A 24,783-nucleotide genomic window follows, 5' to 3' on the forward strand; every position below is an offset into this window, starting at 1 on the left:
GGGCCCACACAGCACCCCGTGCGTTTCATCTCCTTTATTTTCACGCCACCGTGTTACAGGCAGGAGGGTCCCGACGCAGGGGGGTGCCAGCTCCAGCAGCCCCAGCCGCTGGTGGGGCCAGGCTGCTCCCCCCTCCCCCTTCAACTCCCGCTAGATACAATATTTAAAACTTTTAATATAAAGGTTAAGTTCATTATTCTCGATCCTGAGAAACATTTCATCCGTTTACGGAGCTCTTGCTGTAAACAAAGCACCACAGGCACCAAGCCCGCACCCCAGCGCAGGCATCCCCGGCTCTGGCGCTGGACGGCAGATGAGGAGATGTCCCCACAACCATGGGGACAAGAAGGGTGGCCGGCTGTCCCCTTCCCATGGCATCAAGGGGGTCACCGGCACCACGCACGGCCCCGCCACACCGCTCTCCTTTGGGAGCGAATTCCCCGGGATGAGAATTGCCCGGCTCCAGGCAGGCAGCTCCTGGCTGGAGAAGCACCCGGAGCTCTGTGGGTCCACACGCCCCCAGCCCACTCACCTCCCTTCTCCTCTCTGTCCCGGTGCCCAGCCGCACGCTACTCGTTATTAAAAAAAATTAAAATACAAATATCCCAAAGGAAGAAATACCCTCCCCAAAGTGCCCCACCGGTCCTCCCTGCCCCTCCCTCCCCGTGTTGCTCCCTTGACACAAGGTAAACTTAAAAAAGAAGACGCCTGTGGCAGCGCCCATCGGTACCCGGTCCCTATGGGCACATCCCAGAGGGGGCAGAGCCACAGCAGCGGTGCCGTGGGTTCCCAGCCCTGGCGGGGGGACCTCAGAGGGTGCCATGGCCGCGGGATCCCAGGGCGAACCAGCCCATATTCTCCTGCGCCAGGTCGAGGTCCCGCAGGCGGATGCCGACCTCTCCGAGGAGGATGTTCTCCCAGAAGCCTTCCTCGCTCAGCACGCTCAGACGCAGCTCCCGCTGCTGTAGGTCCCCCCTGGGGATCCCGTCGTAGACCAGCTGCGGGGGCAGAACGGGGCAGACCCTCAGCTACAGCCCGCCACCCCCCACCCCCCCCCCGCAAGACCCCCTGACCCCCATCCCCATCCCACGTACCATCTCATTGTAAGTGGGGTTGCAGGTTTTCCGGGCCACTTTGGTTTTCCTCTTGGTTGTTTTTTGGGGGTCAGGCAGCAGGTAGGTCTTGACGTAGGGGTCAGGGTCATTGCCATCCTGCAACGGTGGCTGTGGGGCAGAGCAGGGGGTGCCCTGTGAGTGCAGCGGTGGGGCAGACCCCCATCCCTGCTGCCACCGGGCACCGTGCACCTACCAGCCCCCTGATGTGCATCACCATGATGAAGAGCTTGTTGTTCTTGTAGGAGATGGAGAGCTTCACCTCCCCACCGACCTTCCCTAGGGGCCGGGCCCATGTGGCGTCTGGAAGAGAGGAGAGGAGGGGGCGCAGGTGGGACGGGAGCCCCCCGCCATCACCCCTCACGGTGCCGAATGGCTGCCAGCGCTGCCACCAGCCCTGCTACCTGCTGGCTTTGGGGTCGGGTTTGTGCCAGCCGCCTTCTCGTCCCGTGGCAGGGGGTGGAAGAAGGTGTAGATGAGGTCACACTGCGGGGCGAGGAGGTGACGTTAGCGGTGATGGAGGTGACCACGTCCTCCACCTTTCGGGACCGGTGCACAGTGCACGTGGCAATGGCTTACGCACACGGTGCATGCGCTGATGCTTCACGTGGTGCATTGGCCACCAAGCACCTTCCCACCTCACCGGCAACCCTGGCATCGTCCCCATCTCTCAAGAGGCAGCAGCCCCCATCCCACCCTGCTGGGACGCCCCCCCCAGCTCCACACCTCTGCCACCTCGGGCGCAGCATGGATAAGGTGCCAGATGTAGCCGTTCAACTCCTCCTTGCGCCGTTCAGCCACCGCTTCGCCCCGTGACCGTCCGATGACAAACCTGCTGGGGAAGCTGTGGGGACGGATGCTCAGCAAAGCCCAGGGGGCGGTGGGGAGCCCCAGGGGTCTGTGAGGGTCTGCAGGGGTACCTGGGCAGCAGTGAGGAGGGGAAGAGGAGGCGCAGCTTGTTGTGCAGCTCCTGGAACTCCTCGAAGGTGCGCTGCACGAAGGTCACCTCTCCTGGGCTCTCCCGCTGCACCTTCACCACGTAGGTCTGCAGAGAGATGGGCTGTGGCATGGGGATGGGGACCCTGGGGTGCCCCGAGCACAGACGGGGCTGGGAACTTGAGAAATGCTTGAGCTGTCACTTTGCCTGTCCCCAACTGTCCCCACTCACGTAGCCCTTGCTGGGGTTGAAGACCCTCTCGTGGCGGCAGAGGAAGATGTCGCGGATCCGGCCGGACGTCTTGATGGTGTGCGTGCGGGGAGCGAAGGAGAGGGTTGGCCGCGTGTCGGAACCCGTGAACTTCATCTGCGCCAGGTTGTGGATGAAGAAGTTGAGCTTGGTGGCCACACTGCCCAGGCTGGACTCGATCAACCTGCAATGAGGCCACCACGTGCTCAGCACAGAGAAGCCCGTCAGTGTGCTGAGCTGGAGCTGGTGCCTCCATCCGGGGGCTCCCTCCATCCTCTCCTGCCCCACCAGACACCCGTGTCCTCTACCTGGTGAAGTAGGTGGTGGCATCAGCATCAGAGTCCTGTGGCCTCAGGGCATCGTAGACATACTTGAGGTCCTCCAGGTCAGAGAGCTCAGGGATGCCACAGGACAGCATCTGGGAGGCAAGGCAGGGGGTGAGGGCAGGTGGTGGCAGGAGGACCCCTCTGCCATGCCTGGGGGGGTGGGCGTGTGGCCCCCTGGCTCTCACCAGCCCTAGCAGGTTGAGGAAGAGGTGGGTGTGCTTGCGGATCAGGTTGTAGGCCTGGCAGCACAGGTCAACGAAGTCGTGGAAGCGGCTGGAGGGCTTGTCCCCCCCGTTGATGACGTACGCCATGTCCGAAGTGAAGACGAACGGTGCCCGGTCCCTGCATCGGGGAGGGAGGGACAGAAAGTGAGCACAGCCAGGGGTCACCCACCCCTGGGATGAGAAGAGGGGCTTCACCCACAAAATCACCCCACAGGGATGAGCCCGAGCAAGGGGGAAGGAGATGCCGAGGGTATTTCTCACCTCTTGATGTTGCCAAACATCTGTGCGTGGCCCAGGAACCTGCCAAAGTCAATGTGGAACATGTGGCCGGTGGTCTTGAGCATGATGTTGTCATTGTGCCGGTCGCAGATCCCCAGCACGTAGGTGGCCACACAGCAGCCGGCACACGAGTAGATGAAGTTTTCCACGGCCTGGGAGGAGGGAGGGAGGGAGGGAAGGAGCAACTGGGTGTGGAGAAAGGCTGGACACATTGCGAAGCGAAGGGTCTCATCCTTCGGGGGTGCATGAGGAGCAGGGACCCTGCCAGGCTCCTCCTCACCTTCTCATACTCATCCTCCTCGGGGTTGTGTTTCTGCAGCCAGTCTGCCAGCGGCCGGTCTTTGAAGGAGCCCGTCACACCATGTTCCACCTGGATTTTGCGTAGGGTCTCGGCGTTGGGGATCATCTCCACCATGCCTGGCAGCCGAGACAGCAGGGTGAGACCCATCCATCCCACCTGGGGGGCACCGAGACCCCAGCCCCCCTTGCCACCAACCCAGCCGCTCCCCAGCCATCACCGTTGAGTGACAGCCTGCAAAGCCATGTTCCGACAGACGGGCTGGTGGGACCAGACCCGAAGGTGGATCACAGCTACCCACAGCAGCTCTTCTCTAGCTGAGCCTCAGGACCTCCCATGCCGTCACCAGCCTGAGAGCATCGTGACCTGGGGCTCGATGCCACCGGGGGACGGCCCGATACTGGGTTACCTCGTCCGCGGCCGGTGGAGAAGCAGCGGAAGATGACCATGCGCATGTCCAGCCCCTCCTGCACCCAGATCTTGTTCATGATCCGGATCATCTGCAGCGTCAGCATGTCCTGCCGCAGGTCGTCACCACACTGCGAGAAGGAAGAGCCATCAGAGCCGGGGGGCAGCGGGGGCAAAGCTGAGCCAGCCCCACAGGGGTCGGGGCAGCCGTGCTGGGGTTTAGACACTGCTGGGAGGACGAGCTCACCTTGAAGATGACTCGGATGTTTTCCCCAAGAGGATCAACATTCTGGAAGGAGAGCTTCAAGGGGACGGCGTTGGAGTTGAAATAGGAGCAGTCCTGCCATGGGGAGGAAGGGGCAGTCCATCAGGGTGAGCTGGCTGCGGGCAGAGGAGTCCCCCCGACACCCCCAGCTCCGGCACTCACCCGGGGCACGATCCCCTTCACCAGCAGGCTGGGGCTTAGTGGCAGCCGGCATGACCCGTTTGCTTTGAAGAACTGCTTCACATCCTCCAGCCCCTCACGGAGGATGCCCTGTGGGGTGGGGAGGGGATGGGATGGGATGGGATGGGATGGGATGGGATGGGATGGGATGGGATGGGATGGGATGGGATGGGATGGGATGGGATGGGATGGGATGGGATGGGATGGGATGGGATGGGGGGCTCAGACACAGCCTGGCACCCCCTTGCACCCCCTCCCACCACTCCAGCACCCACCTGGCGTGCGGATGGGGCAGCATCCCGCACTTGCTGGGCCAGCCTGGCCAGCGTGTTGACGAGCAGGCACTGCCGGTCAAACTCCTCCCGCAGCCCCTTCCCACAGCAGCAGAGCAAAGCTGCCAGCAGGTACTGGTAGCGGATGCTGAACTGGGAGTCCTTGAGGCCATCCTTCAGCAGCCTGCTTGGAGCAGGGACACACGGGGTCAGGCGAGCCCCAGGGTCCCCCCTGCCGCTCCCAGCCCCCCCTCAAACCCACCAGAAGAAGTAGTGGGTGATCTTCAGGTCGCAGATCGCTCGCTTCAAGAGGAAGCGCACCAGTGGGCTGTCCAGGTAGCACTCATACTTCAGGGCCTGGAGAGGGGACAGGTTTGGGGCACAGTAGGATGGGGATGCACCCCCTGCCACGTCCCGGTCCTGGTACGCACCCCATGCCACATCCCAGTCCCACCACACACCTGAACCAGCTGGGGCAGGTAGTCCAGCAGCTCGGTGTCGGAGATGGAGTCGATCCACTGCACGGCTGTCCTCCTCACCTCCTGGTCCGGGAACCTGCAGCCGGGACAGGCATCAGGGGGCCAGCATCCTCAGCATCCCCCCTGCCATTGCCACTGCTGCCTTCTCCCTGCCTGTGCGGGGAGGGCAGCAGTGCCAGAGCACACATTCCTGCGGCACCTGCAGCCCTGCGGCACCCGCAGCCCTGCGGCACCCGCTGCCCGCTGGCACCCGCAGCCCACCGGTGGCTTACGTGGCGTGCAGGAGCCCCAGGGCATCCTGGTGACTCATGCAGGTCCACTGGCTGAGCAGGGCGTAGATGTCCGGCAGGCAGGCCCACTCCCAGCTGGGCGCACTGGCCAGCAGCATGGGCAGGGAGCCGGGTGCTGCATGGCAGTAGTAGCGTTTCTCCCACAGCTGCTTGCGGTCGGCATCCATCAGCCTACGGCACCAGGGGGACAGGGAGCACGGCTCAGGGGCAAGGGAGGGGATGGCATGGATGGGATGGGGCTGGCAGGCTGGGGACCGCGCATCCCTCCGCCCCTACCACGCACGGTGCGTAGGACACTGATAAACCCCTCGAGTCCCCCCTGCTGCCCCACCACAGACCTGCCCATCGAAAAGAATGGATGGAGAGCAGGATCCTGCCTGCATCCCTGCCAGCAGACAGGCCTGCGTGGTGCTGCAGGATGCTGGGGGCTCCCTGCCATCCCCACACTGTACCCTGTCCCCCAGGGGACAGCCAGGACCCCAGCACCCATGCATAGGGGTGACTGAGCTGCTGCAGGGATGGCCCCCTGTCTGGGGACCCCCAAGCCAGCCAGGCTGGCTGTGCACCCCGGGCATTTTTTGCAAGGAGCGTCAGCACCGCCCTGCGCAGCAGATCCCGGCACAGCTGCCGACACTTGATCCTCCCGTTTATAGCCAGCGCTGGAGGACCACGGGTGCCAGGCTGGATGAGGGGCTGGGCAGTTTTCCCCGCTGAGGGGGACATGGCTGGAGAGACCCTCCCCAGAGAGGGGTCGCTGGGGAGGGCAGAGCGCAGGACTGGCGACAGGCAGCTGCAGCAGGCAGCTCTGTCAAATGCCAGGCTCCAGCCTCGTGCCCAGCCTCCAAGGCAGGGTTAGACCCTCAGATACCCGCTGTGCATGCCGGGGGCAGTGCTGGGGGTCTACCAGCAGACCCCCCCTGGCAGAGTGATGCCATTCCTGCCCCAGGTCGCTTACCAGTAGAGCGATTTCTTTTGCATCGCCTCCCGCAGCTTGCGCTGGTCCTCCTCCCCCAGGCTGCCGAACTCGTACCTGGGGCTGAACTCGGCTGCCGGTGGGCTGGTGAACTTCACCTCGAAGGTGGAGGTGGGGAAGTCGATCTGGGGCAGAGGCAGAGGGTGAGCAGGGGGGCTCGGTGCGAGTGTGTCCCCCTGGACCCCCCCACGGCCAGAACGTACCTGCAGGATGACACTGTCGGGCTGGTTGAAGTTAGGGGCACTTGACCTGGCTCTGGAGTTGTCCTGGGTCGCCGGCCACAAGCCCAGGAGCTTTCGCCCGCAGGTCAGGACCCTGGAGGAGAAGGAGGGGTGACAGCCTGACACCGGGTGCCACTCTGCTGGGGCAGGAGGGTGGCACCACTGCAGTGATGCTGTCCCCACGCTGAGCTGAGGTTGTGGGGACCCTCCTGCCCTACCCCGGGGGTGCCAGCACAGCCCCTCGCCGTGCCTGTCGCCATGGGATGCCCCACGTACTGCCTGAAGTTGAAGAGAGGGGTGGTCACCCAGCCCAGGGCCTCAGGAACCCGCCGCTGCTTGTTGGCGTCGGAGGAGCTCCCTGGGGGTGGGATGGGCACGGCAAAGAGCGTGACACTGAGCAGCGTCTCCCGTGGCAGACGGTTCACCTGGACAGGGAAGCAGATCCTGCAAGAGAGCAGCCGGTGGCTCAGCCGTGCGGGGGACGGGCGCTGGCAGCACCCCGTGGCACCAGCCAGCCCTCTGCCTTGGGATACCAAGCGTGCCCCAGGAGAGCCCAGCCCAACAGACGCCTTTGCTGCTGGCACTGGGGGTGCCATGCGCCCCCCCGGCATGGGCTGGAGGTCCCATGGCACGGGCAGACACCCCGGAGGGGACAGCAGAGTTTGGGGAGAACCAGCTCGCATACCTCGGTCGTCTCCCGGCACCGGGGAGCCCCGCTGCTCTCTGTCCCAGGAAGGTGACCGCGGGGCAGGAGGGCCACCATGGAGGGCCCCCACCACACGCTGACCTCGTCCCACGGCCAGGGGAGGCTGCGTGGGACCCTGGGACTGAGGCTCCTCTCCGATACTCCCAGGGAGCCCAGGGTGGCAGCTACATCCCGCCCGTGGGTGGGCACGGGAAGGGGATTGCCCCACGGAGGGGACCGGCACCACTCTGCTCCCCGCTGTCCCGCTGGCTGCTCGGTGCCTGTCCTTGGGGGGCACCGGCACCTTCTAAAATTATCCTGTCCCTCCCCACCTCCCTGGGCTGCTGTGAATGCCAGGCGTGGTGAGGGCTCAGCACAGCCTCCCTGCCTGCTCCCAGGGCTATTTCTGGAGCAGATCCCCTTTCCCGGGTGTAAACACGCAGCTCCAGGGAGGGCAGAGCTGGCGCCGGTGCCGGTGCTATTCCCAGGGATGACACAAGAGCTTCCGACACCCCAAAACTGGGGAGAGGCGCCGAGAGGAGCTGCTGGAGCAGGGAAGGAGGAGGAGGAGGAGGAGGAAGGCACTGTGGCTGGGTACGGCACTGGGACCCCCCCCTACCCCACGGCCAGGGTGCTGCCTTACTGCTGGTCCCATATGATGAGGTGGAAGAGGTATTTGTAGACGTGGGCCTTCCTGGTGAGCTGGGGGCTGCACAGCTCCTTGCCGCCATGGCTGAGGGAGCAGGAGAGGTAGAAATCTTCGTAGCTGCAAGGGGAACAGAGGGAGCTGCGAGTTGGGGGCAGGGGGGCGCTTTGCCTGGGGCAGGGGAGCCGGCACCCAGGGGTTCACCCCACCGTGGGGCAAATCCTGCACCAGCGGAGTGGGGAGGATGGAGGTGCTGACCCTCCCTCCGCGTTTTCCCCAGGCTGGGCTTGGGAAGGGGGCCCGGGAACCCCCATCCCCATATGCCACCGTGCATACCATCACACAGGGGGCTGCCGGGGGGGGCCCTGCCATGTGGCAGGTGCCGAGCGAGAATCCGGGGAGGGCTGCAGGGCGCTGGAGGTCAGGGGATGCCGGCATTTCCCAGGCTACCCGCTTTGTTCGGAGCCAGTCACCAAGGGGAATACATTAAGGACAGGACAAAGGCGAGGGGTCCCCGGCGGGGCGGCTGCTGCTGGCGCCACTGCCTCACACGCCCTCCCCGCGGTGGGCTCCTGCTGCCCGCCCGGACCCCCACCATCCCCCCGCGTGGGGCTGAAAGCGGGTACGGGCACCAAGGCACCTAACAAAGGAGCACGCTGCTGATGTGGGGCGAGGGCAGCCCAGCCCTGCTGCACCGGGGCCATCTGTCACATCCCCCGGGTGGCGGCGAGCCCGTGAGTGATGCTGCAGCCCTGGGGATCCGTGGGGTTGGGATGGGAGCGCGTAGCAGAGCCCGTCCCACCCAGAAGCTCCAGCATCAGCTGGCTGCGAGCATCCCTCACCACCCCATGAGCGCCAGCAGCCCCATATCCCTGCCCTTGAGGTGGGTTTGCTTTTATTCCCTCCACACCTGCTGAATATTTGGGACAACGGGACACTCCTCAGCTGCCCAGGGAGGGACACCCCTGCTAACGGGGTGTTTAAGGCAAGTGTGAGCCCCAGGACAGGCACGCAGAGCCAGGTCCAGGCGGCTGCCCTTACCTGGCAGCCCAGGTGATGGGGATGCGGTGGGTGGCATAGACGGTGAAGGAGAGCGGGCAGGAGAGCAGGCGAGCCTCCTGCGCCACGCCGTGCTCCCGGCTCCCGTGCACGGCTGTCTGGAAGTCGGCGTTGAAGGTGCTGCAGTAGAGCTCAACCAGGTTGAGGATGGCGGCTGTCAGGCTCTCCACGATCCTCTCTGAAGGGGAGGTGGGAGAGAGGTGAGACGGGGCGGCTGCTGGCCCCGCTGCCCCCGCCATGGCATCCCTCTGGGCTGGGGTCGTGATGCTGGAGGGACCCTGGGGCCAGACCGTGGGCAGGTCCCCCCTGGGACAAAGAGGGTCAGAGGGAGAGTTTCAGGCTTCCCATTTTGCTGAGCTCGTGGGGAGGAACAACAGCCTCCAGAAACCCTCTTTTCTTAACCAGAATAGTTTCAAACACATTTTTGGCCTTAATAATTAAGGGGGAAGGGTTTGAAGATTAAAAGCACCAAGAACTGGAGCCCAGAAGGGGAGGAGGAGAACAGAAATACCTCGATTTTCCCTCTTGGCCAGAACATTTGGATCCTGTTGAGGAAAAAAAAAAAAACAACAAAAAAACAGTAAAAAAAAGAAACCACCAGAGCAACATCAGAATCAGCCCCGCGGTGTCGGCGGGCAGCAGCTCGCCAAGCCAGCCGCTTTACGTAACCAGCCCGGGATGCTTGGCTGCCGGAGCAGGCAGCACGGCCAGGCAGCTGCCTGCTTCCCGCTATTGAGGAATTTTCCACGTGGTACGGTGGGAGGAAGGAGGGAAAGAAGTCAGATAGGAAAACCCGCTTCCCCTCTGCATCTCCCGGTCGAGCCGCCCAGCCCCAGCACCCCGCAGGGACCAGCCCCCCAGCGCCCATCGCTCACCTTCTGGATTTTGGGCTGCATGCGGGAAGGACAGGGTGGCATCTGGTTGAGGGCTGCCGTGATCTCCTGGGACTCGACGGCAGCCAGGGCGTTGCAGATGGCCATGACTGACTGGATCACCCGTTCTGCCTTCAGTGGGAAGTCTCCCTGGAAGGAAGAGGGGGGCTGATGCAGGACCCCCCAGCCAACCGAGGAGGCAGGGGCTGCTCCCTGCAGCCCGCACGCCATGCACTGGGAGGTGCACCAGCCTGTGCCTCAGTTTCCCCTATTTTCATGGCCTTCTCCCTCCTCTGATGCACCCTTAGAGCCCCATAACGAAAGGGGGAAAGACCCTGCAGCAAATCATAGAATCATTTAGGTTGGAAAAGACCTTTGATATCATCAAGTCCAATTGTTAACCCAGGACTGCCAAGCTCACCACTAAACCACATCCCTAAGCACGACATCTACAAGTTGTGACATCTACTCATAGGGATGGTGATTCCACCACGTCCCTGGGCAGCCTGTTCCAATGCTTGACAACCCTTTCAGTGAAGAAATTTTTCCTAAAATGAGGCAAATACCCCCTTCCATCCCTGGTGCTCACCTCGGCTGCTAGGAAAGCATCCACCTCGTTGTGGAAGGTGTCGAAGAGAAGACTCAGGGCCTGCCTAAGGGACAGACAGCAGAGCTCAGCCCTGGCCAGGAGGGCACCTGGCGCGGGGAGCAGTCCTGCCACGTCCCCCCTACCTGCTGATGGTCTGCTTGATGGGTCTTTCCTGCAGATGGATGTAGTGGTTGAGCGTAGAGGGGCTCTGGTCATCGTTTGCCTGGAGATGGAGAGATGTTGTGCCACAGCTTGGCCACACGCGGGTGATCCCACCACAGGGAGATGACACGGACACCCCCGTGCTGTCCCCACACCCAGGCACCCACCGTCCGGGCCAGGTCGCTGCGCACCCCCCTTCCTCTTCATCAGCTGCAGGCGGATATCGATGTCGAATTTCCTGCAGTGCTGGATGTACTCGTGGCTGCCCAGCGCGTGCTTGCTGCAGGGACAGAGACCACACGCTGAGCCCGCAGCCCCTCTCGATCACGTGTGACACCCCAAAATTCAACCCAGGATGCCCCATGCCAACGCCCTGCGGCCAGGCGGTGTCGGCTGGGGCTCTGCCATGGCTGCCTCGCCTGCAAATGGACCTTTGTGGCACCCGGGTGCTTGCACTGAAGAATAGGTTATTGTTTTCCCTCCCTCCCCTGTGCCCTCCAAAAAGCCGTGCCCGGCCCAGCCAGCGCCGACGGAGCCAGGAGCGGGTGTGGAGGAGCCCGTTGTGCCAGGACCTGCCCAGCAGTGCGTGGGAAGCAGAGCTGGACCAGAGGAGCCAGAGGATGCTCCAGCTGGCAGCAGGACCGGGGCAAGCCCTGGAGCAGGGAGGGACTGCCTGGTCCCAGCACCCCCACCGGCATGGGACCCCCCCCCAGAACAGGACCCGCTCAGCTTGCCATCCGCTTTCTTTGCCGGCTACGGGGGAGAATGAGCCAATTCAGCCCTTGCCAGCACGGCAGAGCCACGGGCACAGTGCCCAGGGGGTGCGGGAGGCTGCAGGCAGGATGGAGCTGCAATGGCAGGATCCTGGGGGGGGGGGGGATGGGAGAGGCACCCCCGAGGGCTCACAGGGCTGCAGGGGACAAGGACATTGCCAGTGCCAGCTCCTGGCCAGGGAGGAGGCACATGGGGAAAGCACCACGGGAAGCCTTGCCCACAGCCAGTTGCACAGGCAGCAACGTGCCCTCGGGGCCAGCATCCTGCACCCCTGCCTGGTCCTGCCTCCCTCTGCGCCTTGCAAAAGCAAAGGGTCAGCAAGTGACAGCAGCTCAGGCTGGTTTGCCGAGCTCAAGGACCCAACCAGCTCTGCAGGGAGGGTTTTGGCACTTCCGGCATCTCCTCTGCCACAGGAAGATGTGGAAAGAAAAGATCAGCAACAAAAGGGCTTTATGTCCCAGGGCTTTCTCAAAGGTCCTTTGAGGGCCCTGGGAGATACAGCACCACCGGCCCACACCAGCTCCGGGAAATGCTTGTCAGGGACTGTCCCGCTCTGTGCCCAGGACACCATTCCCTACCAAAAAAGCTGGAGGTTCATCCCTTTGGGAAATGCCCTCCAAGCTGGCTGGATCCATCCTACAGCTGGGTGCTCCCTGGCAGCCCCCAGCCACCCACAGCAGAGGTTTGCCGCATGGAAATGCTGCGGTACCCACAGCTAGTTAACCAGCTCGCACCCCTGTTGTGTGCAAACACACATGTGCACACGTGTACACATGCACACACATGCACATACATGCACTGGGCTGCTTGGCAGCACAAGGGCTCAGCACCAATGGGAATAACCTCTTTGGGCAGCCACGCTGGGCAGCCAGGAGCGGAGGCTGGGCTCCACTCGCCCTCCGCTCGGGTGCTGCACAGGCTCTCCCAGGCTGAGCAATTCCCAGCTGCCCCTTTAGGGCCTAAACCAGCAGCTCCCGGAGGCTATGGCAAATTTCCCACCGATTTCCCATGGCAGGGCCAGGCCCAGGGCAGCTTTCCAGCAGCGGGAGCTGGCTTGCTGCGCCACGCCACTGGGAAGGACGGCGTGTGCCTGTGCGTGCATGGCTGCTGCATCTCCCTCTGCAGAGGGCTCTCCCCAGCCATCAGACCCCCAAACCCCTACGGAAATACAGCCTTCCTCCAGGGAAGGCGGCAAGGCAGGGAGAGCAGGAGGGATCTGTGCAGGTCTCAGTCCCCATCACCCATCTATGGCTCTGCAGCGAGGGAACCCACCACAGCCCTGATGCTCCTGTGCCCCCAACATCCGCAGTCCCTCAACACATCCCTTTTCCACCTTCTCCTGGGATTTAAACAGCAGGCTGGGAGAAGCCGAGCTCTGCTGCTCTGCTCAGTGACATGGCTGTTATTAAGACTCCTCCAAAGAGCTTTTTTTGGCATCTCCCTGGTTTTCAGGCCTTTCTCCAGGCACACAGAGGTCAGCATGACGGATACTCTGCCACCAGGGAAGATGCTCCCAACATGCTGCTTTTGGCAAGAACATCGCCGCGGCTTGAGAGGCAGGAAACGGAGCGGGGAGGCTCCCGCTGTGCACATGGAGATCAGCCCTGGCCATCCATCACACCCGGCTGAGGCCATGCACGGGGCGAGCACAGCCAAAAGCGTGAACCCTGGCAAGCCTGGGGTGTGTTGCGTGTCCCCCCCTTGACACTCACTTCTGCAGGAACTCCTCCAAGCCACAGATCTTGAGCACAAAGTCCTCGACGTCGACAGCATGCAGCTCATCGTGCGTGTAGCACAGTGCCTGGTAAATGAGCAAGTCCACAGTGGAGGAGCCTGCGGGAAGAAGGAACAGCACCATGAGCTCTGGGGATGGTGGGACCCCCCCTGAGCCTTCACCTCGGGGTTGCTGGGGTCCCCCCAACAACTGCTGCAAGGGGGGACGGGCAAGCGGCTGCACAGTGTGGGACACTTACAGTCGCAGGTGAAGGTGAGGGGCTCCCGCAGGCTGTCACACACCACCGTCACCTTCAGGCTGATGCCATGACCCAGCTGCTCGGGGCTGAGGTTGACGGCGCTCCACACCAAGCCAGTGAGGGAATAGTCCGTGGTGCTGTAGCCGGAACGCAGCCTGCAGAGGTAGGGACAGGTCAGAGATGCTGCTCTGCTTTGGGTTTTGGCCCACCCACCCCGCAAAAAATGCCTTGTTTTGGGGCATTTTGCAGTGGGATGCTCCTGCCCCGGCCAGGTACTCACACGTCCAGCATATGGCAGAAAGCAGCCACCTCCTCATCCCGCTCCTCGGAGACTTCGAAAAGCTCGTAGCCATTGGCAAAGGAGTGCGGCCGGGGGGCAACCTACAGGGTACAGCATGAGCCCATCAGCCGGCTGCGGTGTTCTGGGGGGCTCCAGCCCATCGCCCACCCAGGACAGGTTTGCCAGATCCCCCCTATAGAGCACCAGGCACCGAGAGCCTTTGCTCGCCCTGGTGTTGCTGCGGCTGGGGGAAAAGCAGCTCTGCAGCAGCACGGGGGGGCACATGGTCCAGCACAGGAGGGGTTTGGGCCAGGTGGGCACCAGCCGCAGGATGCATCATCTACATCTGCACCAGCACCTTCCCCATAGCCGGGAGAAGGGAGACCCGAGATCTTGCTGCCCCCAGAGCCCCCTGCCCACAGAACTGGCCACTTCCAGCCTGTTCCCAAAAGCCCCATTGGGTGGATTCTCCAGTGGGTGGATTCTCCAGTGAGACAGGGAATGGGCAGAGACGGACCCAAGGATGCTGTGGGACAGGCAGGGACTGTCCCCAGGCCACCCAGGGGCCACAGCAGAGTCCTGCCCATGCCCGGCCCTGCATGCTGCTCTCCCACCGTGGTGCCAGGGCAGGCGGCACGGCCGTGCCAGGCTCCCCCCACACGTGGGGGTCCCTTGCCTCCATCGCTCTTTTGCAGCGAACAATGGCTCCACTGTCAGAGCAATTAACCCAGGCAACAGCTAAAGGGAGGCAGAGAAAGGCAGAGAACACAGCAGCCGCTAAAGACAATTTTAATGCTCTTTTATAATTAGTTTCTGGCACTAAGGAAGCTGAGAGTGACTTACGTAGCCCCTGCCAGCGGTCCCCAGCTGCATCCCTTGCTCCCCGGGGAGGGGGCATCCCGTGAGGAAGGCAGCTTCTCCCTTATTTATCTCCTCCTCTTGTGGGAGGCGGGATGAGCTGCGCCACAGCCAGGGCTCTGCCCCTGTGACGGGCACCCTGGTGGGGACAAGGGACCTGGCAGCCCCGGGGGAGAGATGGCAGCAGCACCAGCAGCCCCCAGCGCCTCGGTGCGTGGAGGGGAGATAGCCCACTCACTGCCCAACGGAGGGAAGAAGGGAGCTGGGATGGGAAAGGACGTTGCAAGCTGAACAGAAAAGCGATTGCCTAGCTCTCGGGAAGAATCTCCTGGCTCTTTCCAGAGGATCTTGTGACATTTTGCAAGCCAGCGGAACACGCGCCTGCTGCAAGTCACCTGCAGCGCAGGCTCCGGAGACAGCGGCGCTTGCATCCCTTGCACAGCAGCTCCTGGATGCCCGTGTGCTGTGGTGCTGGGCACTGCTCGCACCCTCCAGTGGGCACCGGGCTCTGCCTGCGGGGTCTGGCCAGTATCTGGGGTCCAGCAGAGTCTGGGCGTGAGGGTGAGGCGGGGAGGCAGTGCTCGGATGGCAGCACACGGAGCATCCCGCCTGCTCGGTGGCAGCCGGGTGATGACCGGGTGGGACCTGCCCTTCTGCTTGGCTTCCTGGCCCTGCTTCACCCACCCCGGAGGGTTTTGGCCACGGTTGCACAATCCCGCACCCCTCGGGGAGCTATGCAATCTGGAAAGGTCTTATTAACCCCCAGGGACAGCGTCTCAGCGTGCGGATGCCTCTGACCGTGATGCAAGCAAGTCTCTGAGGAGCCCCAGTGATGGGACAAATACCCGGAGCGAAGGAAACGCAGCAAAGCCGCAGATGCCCATGGCCCCATTTGCAACGTGGATGCCGGGTTTCCAGCTTTCCCCAGCACCTTGGCTCCATCCCAGCCCCACTTCCAAGGCTCTTACCGGATCGACGGAGATCCTGCGGTTCTTGTTCGGTGCCAGATTCTTCCGGTTGCCAAAGCGGGAGACGTATGTCCGCGGGGGGACCTGGGGGGGCATGGTCTTGCTCCGTGCCACCGGTTTGCCACTTGATTCCTTTTCAAAGATGCTCCTGCCCTCCTTCCAGCCACGGGAAGCTTCCCGCAGCACCTCTGACTCGTAGGTGGACTTCAGGTTGAGGCAGGTGATGGCGTCGTTGATGCCGCTGTAGTCGGCAATGCCGTAGGGGTCCTCCTCGGAGATGCGGCGGCCAAGCAGCTTGCCGTGAGCCCGCTCGTGGGCCGCCGAGAACATGTTGATGTCCCTGGGCTGGGGTCCTTTGGAGGATGGGGGGGACCCCTTCCCCGAGTGCTGGCTCCCCTCAGGGGAGCTCCAGAGAGGGTGCCGGGGGGGCAGCGGGGGCGGTGAGAGCTTCTTTGGGGAGCCACCCCCGCCGTCATGGGGTGAGGTGCCGTTGAGGGGCTCCCCAAGGAAGTCTCCCCCCGACCCCTCGAAGATGTACAGGTAGTCACCAGCCAGGGGTCCCTTCAGCCAGGGCTGGGGGTCCAGCCGGAGGGGGTTGGGGCCGGGGGGGACACCGGGTGCAAGGGGACCCTCGGGTGCCACTGGGACGTTGTAGCTGAGCGTGGGGTCGGAGCCGGAGAGGCCACGTGCCGCTTTGATGCTGGCGCAGCCGTTCCTCTCGGCGGGGTCATCCCAGGAGATGAGGGGCTGGTCCCCCCGCTGCTTGGCCCGGCTCTCCTCCTTGTCCTGCCGCAGGCGGGAGAGCGCGTCGTACTCCATCTGCAACGCCTCCGCCAGTGCCAGCTCCTTCCGACTGATGCCCACTGACTCCAGGGACTTCCAGTGCTCCCCATTGCCGCGCGTGGCGGACATCTCTCCGGGGACCAGGACCTCTTCCTCCTGGGCTCAGGGGTCAGGAGAAAGGCATGCTGCACCGCCGGCCACCTGGGCGAAGGGGAAAGGCAAGGGTTAATGGCTACGATTAAGGAAGGCTGGCTAATGAGGGTCAGGCTGGCAGCACTGGTGGTACAGCCCTTCCTCTCTGCGATGGAAAAAAGGAAACGTTTAGGGGCTAAATAAAGATTTTGCTGCTCACCCAGGAGCCTGTGGCCACCAGTCAGGCAGCGCAGGCAGGGCTGCTGGCCCCGCAGCAGCTGCTGGGGCTATTGCTGGAGCCCGATGTTATTTCCCCAAGGATAAAATAAGCTGCAGAGAGGGGAGGGCGGTGGGGTCACTGCCTGCAGCTGGGGCTGACTCAACCTGTAACCGGGCTGTGGGGTTTGCAGTGGTGCTGATGCCCTGGTGGCATGCCCAAGACACGGCTCTGAGCCCCCTCGCTGGCCTCGGGACCATCACAACTTTGAGAAAAAGACACTCCCCTCTAGCAAAACTAGGGCTTTTTGAAGCAGAAAGGAAAAGATGAGAGAGAAGGGTAAGGAAGGGACAAGGCTGGGTGCTGCGCGGCAGCATGCTGCTCTTTCCCCATCTGAGGACCACAGCATCCCATTCCCAAACCTGTGCATGGCCTGGGGGACCACCCGCTGCTCACCAGATCCCACCACTACTCCCAGCACCAAGCAGCGGGGCAGAGCGATGGGCACCACAGCATCAGGCTCAGCTCGAAGAAGCCACCAGCAGCCACTGCCCCCCAGAACGGACCCACGGGTCCCCCTGAGCCCCTCCACGGCGCCCGGCGCTGCGCAGCCTCCAAACCCAGCTCCTCTCCAGCATCCAGCTGCGCTCCCTGGCCCCCGACCAAAACCCGCAGAGGGCGGTGACCGCAGCGGGGGCTCCGCTCTGCCCAGCCAGCACCGCGCTCCCCGGGGAAGGATGTTTCACCTCCTCTTCCCTTCCTAGCAAAATAAATAACAAAGTCGATGTTAAACAGAAGAGTGGAGCGAGCCCGAAACCCCTGGAGATGGCCAGTACTTGAAACCTCTAGAGCTGAGAGGCGGCTGAGTGTTTTTGGGCTCCGGCCAGGGATGGCTCACGAGCCTCAGCACACGGGACCCACACTGGCACCCAGGGCTCTGCTCTGCCCCACACCACTCGCTCCGCACCATGCAGGGCTCTGGCTGATGCTCTGCTTTAGCGCAAAAGGGTGCAGCCATCCCAGTGATTGCAAGCGCTTTTTGTTGGAAAGCACGGCTGGGGGCTGCGAGCGTCGCTGAACCCAAGGACCTTCCTTCAGTGCCCGTGGCAGCGGGAGCCTGTGCTTGCAGAGCCCACCTGGCACGACATGTACCCTCCACATCCCACCCCAGGGCATGGGGCAACCACCTCCAGCCCAGGCTAGTGACCACCCTCCTCCAGCACACAGCACCTGGTGCAGCATCCTCCTCCTCACCAGGCTGGTCCCCACCATCCTCACCCAGCCCCGCTGCTGATTATCTCCCAGGGCAGCCCCCCCAAACACATCACCCCCTCCCCACCCACAAACAGGCCCTCTTGACCCCGGGGCCGTGCAGGACCAGATGGCTGCTAATTAGCCTGGCCCAGGCTTTGCCTGCTGCAAACATCTCCTGCAAGTGAGGCAAGTTTGAACCCCCCACCAGCATGGGTCCCTCTTGGCCCCCCAACACCAGGCTGGCCCGGCACCTCACTCAACCAGCTTTTTTTGGTGGTTTCTAACTGGAAAAACGGCTTCAAGGGGGACAACAGGCTGGAAATGTTCCCTTCCTTGGCATTTTGGTCCCTGCCGGTAGCTGTGGGCTTTTCCTGGAAAAATAGAAATCCCAAAAGCTGGCAGTCCTGGGCTTCTGGGAAGCTGAACAAAGAAAATCTGCTTTTAACCCAAAAGCAATAAAATCAAACCGATTTTTGTGGCTGACAAAGCCACAAACCCATTCTCATTTCCAAGAGAAGCATCTGCATCTTGCTGACGTTTTGAGCAGAGAAACGCTCCCGTCTGGTCGTGCTGAGGCTCCCATGTGTGCTGGCGGGATGCAGCTGGACCCGCATCAGGGCAGCCACAGCAAACCTGGTCCGGTCGGAGCATGGGACACAGGGATGGGGAGGGAGGCTCAGCCCACACCAGGCACAGCAACCCTATGGCGCCAGCACCATCTGGAGAAAAGCCACATCGGAGGGAGCTGTGTGCAACCCGGGGGACGTCACCTCGGCTGGGGACACCTCGAGCATCCCTGAGCAGGCGGCTCAGCCCCCACCCTCCCGAGCCGGTGCAGCAGCTGGACCGAGGTGGTGCAAACCCATGTGGAAAAGCCCCAGACTCTCCCGGTTGCCATCCAAGTCCTCAGCCGAGGCAGGCCCGATGCTCAGTCAGCACCTCCCACTGCAGGCTCCTGCTGCTGGGGGTTTGGTGAGCAGCCACTGGCATCGCCACCGAATGCCTCTTTCCCCGCAGCAGCCTGTTACAAAAATTACTCAGGACTGCAAGCCGTGAGTTAGGTCTCAAGCCCGGGAGCTCCCGAGGCGGGAGCTGAATTCCAGAGAAACAGAGAGAAGCAGGTTTTTTTTCCTCTTTAAAATACTACTACTAATAACGTAGGGATAATTTTCTGACTTTAAATTTCCTGGCATTTGTCACGGTCACGTCAGCCTCAGGAGACCCATCCAGCTTGGGATGCCACCTTTCAGAGAAAAGCTTTGCCATGCTGAGTTACCCGCTCGACAGGAGGCACACAGGAGGGAAAACCACTTGTCCACTGGAAACCCTTTGCCCTAAGCCTCAAATTATGGTTCAACAAAATTTTCTTTACAATTTGTACCAGCATGGGCCCGTAAGGGAGACTGCAGGCTTGCAGGAGCCACGCACAGCACCACAGCCTCCCGTGCTCTGCATGGCCACACCAGCAGAGCCGAGGGACGTTTCTCTATCCAGGTGCACAAAACCAACCTCCTTTCCAGAACAGCCCTTGAGAACATCAGTGCTGAGACCAAAGGGCTGCAAAACCAGCTCCAAATCCTCTCTCGGGAACCTCTTGCATTTTTAAATGCTATTCCAGAGCATCTGCTGGTGGCAGCCCCTTGTCCAGCTCCCAGAGTTGGCACCTGCTGCAGCTGTGGCTGGAGAAACCAAAGCCCTTGTCCCTGCAGGCTCCGAGCTCACCTGCCCTTCCAGGATATATTTGCTTCACCCTGGTTGCTGCCTGCACCCTGCCCACCCCCGGGCTCCGCACGCCCTGGGGCACCCTCCCAGGTTGGGAAGGAAAGGGAAGCTTGGGGTGAGGCTTTCACACCCCGATGCTGGCACATCCCACAGAGTTTATTTTTCAAATACCAGAGCAGTGGGATCCACCCAGGAGCAGCCCAGCCCAACAGCAGCCGGCAAGTCCTCCCCGCCAAGGGCTCAGGGGCTCGGTCAGCCCCCTCACTCCTCAAAACCCCTCCACACCAGCCGGTCCTGCTTTGTGGTGGCCCTTGGTGACAGCCTTTCTGCAGGGCTTTGGGGCAGAGGGCGCACGGGCACCCTGTAGGGCTCTGCCTGTCCCCACATCTAGCATCGGTGGGGCAGGGAGGGATGACCCCCTTGTGCAAAGAGCTGAGCATCTGGTTGGGGCAGGACCTGGGGGGCTCAGCACCACCTGCAGCCACCCCTGCTCCCGGCAGCTGGGCGGCACCTGCTCGGCGTGGGGAGGGATGAGGAAAGCCGAGCAGAAAATAGTCCTACGGGATCCCACGGCGGAGCAAACCCCACAGCCAGCCCTGCCTCCCCACGGCTGGCGATGGGAGCCTGGGGCAAGCTTGCTGTATACCCCTGGCTCTCCCCATCCCTCCCTCTCTCCCTTCCCCCGCTCAGGCAGCTGCGTTGGGAGCAGATAGAAAAGTCCGGAGCATCTGGGAAGACATCAAACATCTGAGGGCGAGGAAGCAAAGCGAGCCCCGGAGGGGCACCTCCCCGGGGTGTGGGAGCCGGGGATGGATGTTATGCCTATCAGAGGAGACAATTCACACCCATTTATAATCCGGTGGAGGGAGGAGCGGCCGTGAGAAGGATAAAGCACCAGCCTTCACCTCTGGGGCTGCGGGTCCATCCATCCATCCTGCCGCTCCCGCTGAACAGGGTGAGCTGCTGCGTTCCCAGCCGCCGGAGCAGCCTCTGCCCGGCCAGGAGGATGGCACGGGGGCTTCCCTGCCTGGGGGACATGGAGCCTGCTGCTGGCTGCATCCCCAGCTACATCCCATCGCTCCTGCTGCATGTCACAGCACGTGGCAGGGTGACAAAGCTCCCTGGATGCACTGGACTCTGCAACCATCCTCTGGCAGCGGGGATGCTCCTAGATCTGTGAGGCAGAGCCAGCTCCTCATCCCACGCAGCTCATGGCACGGCAGGGACAGGTTCCCAGGGCACCCCACCAGCTCCAGCACCCCCAGAGCAGGCAGGACCCAGCTCCCCCTGCTCCAGAAGACACTCTCTGGTTTCAATTCTCCTCTTCTCCAAAACGGGGCCTTTTGGGACCTCCCGGGCAACATCATGGCCGAGGAAAACTCTGGGTGGGTCTCCAGGTGGTGTTTCGGCACAGGTAAAACACAGGATTTTCATCCCAGTTTGGAATTGGAGGTCCCAAAAAGGAACCTGGTCTCAAAGATCATTGAAAAATGACACCAAAATTCAGAGCATTTCATTCCTGGAGCCACACTCAGCCCTGCCAAAACACCACCTGCCACCCCAAAACCCAGCAAAACCAACACTCCAGAAGAGCTCACACTAAACCCCACACGATTCCCCCCAAAACTGATCGCAGCAGACATTGTATTGCCCAGTTTGCAGACAAAAAGCCAAAAAAAGCTGAGGTGCTGCACTCCCAGGAGCTTCTGGAGGGGGTCTGGAGCTGTCACCAGCATTTCTCGGCGGGGCGGTAGGGAGGGTCTGGTGCTCATCCCTGTACCCCAGGATCCAGCCCTGCAGCTGCAGCCCCTGTGCCAAGCTCCGGCCCCATGTCACTGCCCAGAAGCCACCCTCACCGTGGACTAGGCACAAAGGTCATGGCTCCTTCCACAGTCCCTAAAGCCTCCCATGGCCAGGGCAGAGCCACAGCACTTGCCACTGCAGCGCAGGGACCTGCAGGATCCGGCCAGTTTACGTACAGCAAAATAAAACCAGGCAGCTGCCGTCCCGCACACACCAAACTGAGCAAATGCCTTGGAAACAGCCAGCGCCGCTCAATTCCAACCTGTTGTCTTACAGCAGGAGGAGTTTCTTCCTCTTCAAGACGATATGACTCCTATTAATAGCAGAGCAAAGTCCAGTCCGGTCCAAGCTCTCCAGAGGAGGCAGGATGTGAAGCTGGCTGATGCCAAAGGTTCCTCCAACATTTTCCTACGTATTTCCACCCTTGGGAGGAAATCCTGCCCTGGGATGACGGGTCGGGTTTGGGACGGGAAAGCCCCCAGCTCAGGGCAGCTGAAGGAGGGAGCTCTGCAGAGGCACCCCCCAGAGCCCCACACAGCAGGAGTCGGGTCCGTGATGGGGACAATGGAGGGGACAAGGGGGTGTCCCAGCCAGGCGTGGGGCAGAAGGCAGCCTGGGGGTTGGGGGGGGATGTCAGAGCTCCCCATTGCAGCGAGGTATGACAGCCACGTGCTTGGCTCCACAGGAGATGCTGAACCTCACCCAGCACCTGCGAAGCAAGGGGGGCATGGGGAAAAGCGAGGGTGGGACCCTTCTGCAAAGCCACCCACCGCCGCACCCTCCTGGTGTCCCCACATGCCCCACAGCGGCTCCGAGGATGGGACCAAGACACCCTGGTGCTTCCTCCTGCTCCCTGGCCCCAGGGCACACCCACGGTCAGAGTTTCCAAATTACTCAACCCTTGCTGCTCCAGCACCCAGCACCTGTGCCCAGGGCCAGGTTTTCTCAGTGCTCAGCCTCCCTGGGGGATACGCGTGGTCAGGCTCTCCCCGGCAAGCCAGCTCTGGCGCCCGGTTCCTATGCAAATGTTGGCTTCCTCCGCAGCCAGCACCCATCGTGGTGTGGCTGGGTGTACGTGCACCCAGCTGTACAGCAGCCTGCCGGCAGCGCTCCTGCATGCACGGTGTGCACGGGGGCTCAGCTAGGCAATAGGGGCTAGAGCCCTATACATGCCCAGGGCAGCAGTAATGTAAAGCATGGCACCTCCCCGGCCTCGGCGCTCCTCGCTGCAGCAGCATGCTGCCCGCATGGGCTGGGCTGCCCTCTGCCCTGCAGCCCGGCAGTCTGGGTGAGCCCCAGGGGACTGATCCTGCTGCTGTGATAGCAGCTGTATCCATGTCACACACTCCGCGGGGCTCTTCCCTGCTGCCACAGAGCTCTCCCTGACCCAGATGCTCCCGCAGCCGAACTGGCAGGGTGCACGGAGGATGGGCGGCAGCTGGGGTGCACCCCACTGCCCACAGCACCCTGTTGGGGTGCAGGGAGCCTGACCGGCCCCATGCTGCATGCCAGAGCCAGCCCAGTCTGCAGTGGGAACCGACTCCTCAGGCTTCTCAGCCCTGCTCTGCCTGCAGGATTTACACCCCACGGGAGAGAGCACAGCCCAAGGACACACCACAGACACAGGCCAGACACATGCAGCTCCTCCAGAGCACCCGCCATGCAGGGAAACCCCTCACTTGGGATGGGGCTGCGGATGCTGCTGCTGCTGCTACAACCCCAGTGGTCCCTCCCCATAGCTCAGGACCACTCAGGACCACGGCAGCCCCAGCACTGCTGTGCACACACCCGCAGTGTGCTTCCAGGCAATGCTTGCACACACCCCCTGAGCACCTACTTACACTGCAGCGTGCAAGGAGGGCTGGTGCCTGCCTGCATGGCTTCTGGGCTGGAGAGGCAGCTGCTTCGGCTCCTGGCCGCCGTGTGGATCCTCTCCCCAAGCTCGCTTCACGTGGTGCTCTCACGGCGAGGTGGGGCAAGCACCTCGCCGGGGCGGTTAGCCCAGGAGAGCTGGGTGCCCCATTTGCCAGGCAGGTTTCCCTTGCCCCACAGCTCCCTGCTACCCCATCCCTCCCGCTTAAAAAATTTATTTTTCTTGATCGCACTGGTGCTAGTTCACCCCGGCCCAGATCCTGTGAACAATTACATTTGTGCATGGCCTTACACACGTGAATAGCTATGGTTAAAGCAATATATCTCTTTTGCTTAGGGGTAATAGCTCACATATCTCTGGAGTTTACTGTTAAATACACTCCTGAGCATTTTGGCAAGTTGGGGACCCAGAGCCCTGTACCGCAGGAGCAGAGGGAGCATCGCAGCTCGCCCAGCATCCTCAGAAGTGCCTTCTGCCCCCACTCACCCTACCCAGAGCCCACCCCACGGCTTTGGTGGGACCAGCTTGATCCTTCCCGGCTGCCCAGGAGCGCTGGCTTGTCCCTGCCCCCATCCCTGTCCCGGAGGGGGGACCCTGACATGACGGGAGAGGACAGAACCCCCAGTCCTGCCTCTCTACTTTGCTGACGGGCAACTTTGCGATGTGCCGTGGACTGTCTCATTGTTCTGCTATAAAACCCACGAACTTTCCGCACCCCCCTCCCCAAGCCCGACGGTGCAGTTCCAGAGCGCAGACCCCGCAGCCTGCCTTGGGGGTGCAGCCCCCCAGGAACCCCCCACCGCCCCGGGGCTGCTGGCGTTTTCCATCCTGGAAAAACACAAGGCTGGGCTGGAGCTTTCGGGCAGCGCAGGGGGAACGACTCGCAGCAGCGCCGTGCGCGACCCCATGGAGCTCCCCCATCCCCTCCCAGAGGGTGAAATTATTTATATATACACATATATAGATATACATATAAGTATTGATTTTTTTTTTTTTAAGGGGGGGGGAAGCCGGAACGAGCCGCTCATTGGAGGAGCCGGCCTGCCGCCCCCCCCCGCCGCTCCCCTCCCCCCCTCCCCGGGGCAGCCCTACCTGCTCCGAGCGGGCTGCGGCGGCGGCCGGGGCGGGCTGGGGCCGGGCGGCGGCGGGGCCGCGCCGCGGCGGCGGCGGCGGGAGGAGGAGGAGGAGGAGGAGGAGGAGGAGGGGGAGGGGGAGGAGGGGAGAAGTGGGAGGAGGAGGAGGGAGCGCGGCGGCGGCGGACAATGGAGGGGCGCAGCGCGGCGCGGGGCCATCTCCCGGCGGCCCGCCGCATTGCACGGCGCCGGGGGCCGGGGGCGAGGCGGGGCTGGCCCCGGTGCCTCCCGGCTTATCCCGACGTAGCCGCGGGATGCTCCCAGCTCGCCCCCCCTCCGCAATGTCCCGCGTCATGGCTGGGCGATGAGCCGGTATTGTAGCTTTGCCCTGGGCGCAGCGCTGGCCCCCTCCACCCCCCCCCAAAACGCTGCAGCTTCATCCCTGGGGTCCCGCCAGCGCCCACCTCCCCCTGCTTCCCACTGGGCTGGTACCCCAGGGGTGTGGGTGCCTCTCTGTACCCCTCCAGGGAGCTTCAGGAGGGGGTTG

At 62.6% G+C, this 24,783-nt stretch overlaps 1 protein-coding gene across 1 annotated transcript; it reads right to left on the reverse strand.

The window, feature by feature from the left end:
- Positions 1-19: 19 nt before the first annotated feature.
- On the reverse strand, positions 20-24,369 carry PIK3C2B (phosphatidylinositol-4-phosphate 3-kinase catalytic subunit type 2 beta). Its single transcript, XM_055819905.1, is given in 34 exon segments — positions 20-998; positions 1,095-1,223; positions 1,309-1,415; positions 1,517-1,598; positions 1,839-1,956; positions 2,033-2,157; positions 2,281-2,482; positions 2,607-2,716; positions 2,810-2,966; positions 3,110-3,279; positions 3,408-3,544; positions 3,835-3,964; positions 4,081-4,173; positions 4,261-4,368; positions 4,554-4,734; positions 4,813-4,907; positions 5,012-5,105; positions 5,302-5,490; positions 6,275-6,417; positions 6,496-6,607; positions 6,790-6,957; positions 7,842-7,964; positions 8,886-9,081; positions 9,415-9,448; positions 9,779-9,925; positions 10,365-10,428; positions 10,508-10,587; positions 10,694-10,720; positions 10,722-10,806; positions 13,013-13,133; positions 13,274-13,428; positions 13,554-13,654; positions 15,380-16,363; positions 24,256-24,369. Coding segments are annotated over 33 exon segments (4,884 nt in total). The 5' UTR covers positions 16,292-16,363; positions 24,256-24,369; the 3' UTR covers positions 20-809.
- Positions 24,370-24,783: the final 414 nt, after the last annotated feature.

This window comes from Falco peregrinus, chromosome 16 (assembly GCF_023634155.1).
Source record: "Falco peregrinus isolate bFalPer1 chromosome 16, bFalPer1.pri, whole genome shotgun sequence".
Lineage (NCBI taxonomy): Eukaryota > Metazoa > Chordata > Aves > Falconiformes > Falconidae > Falco > Falco peregrinus.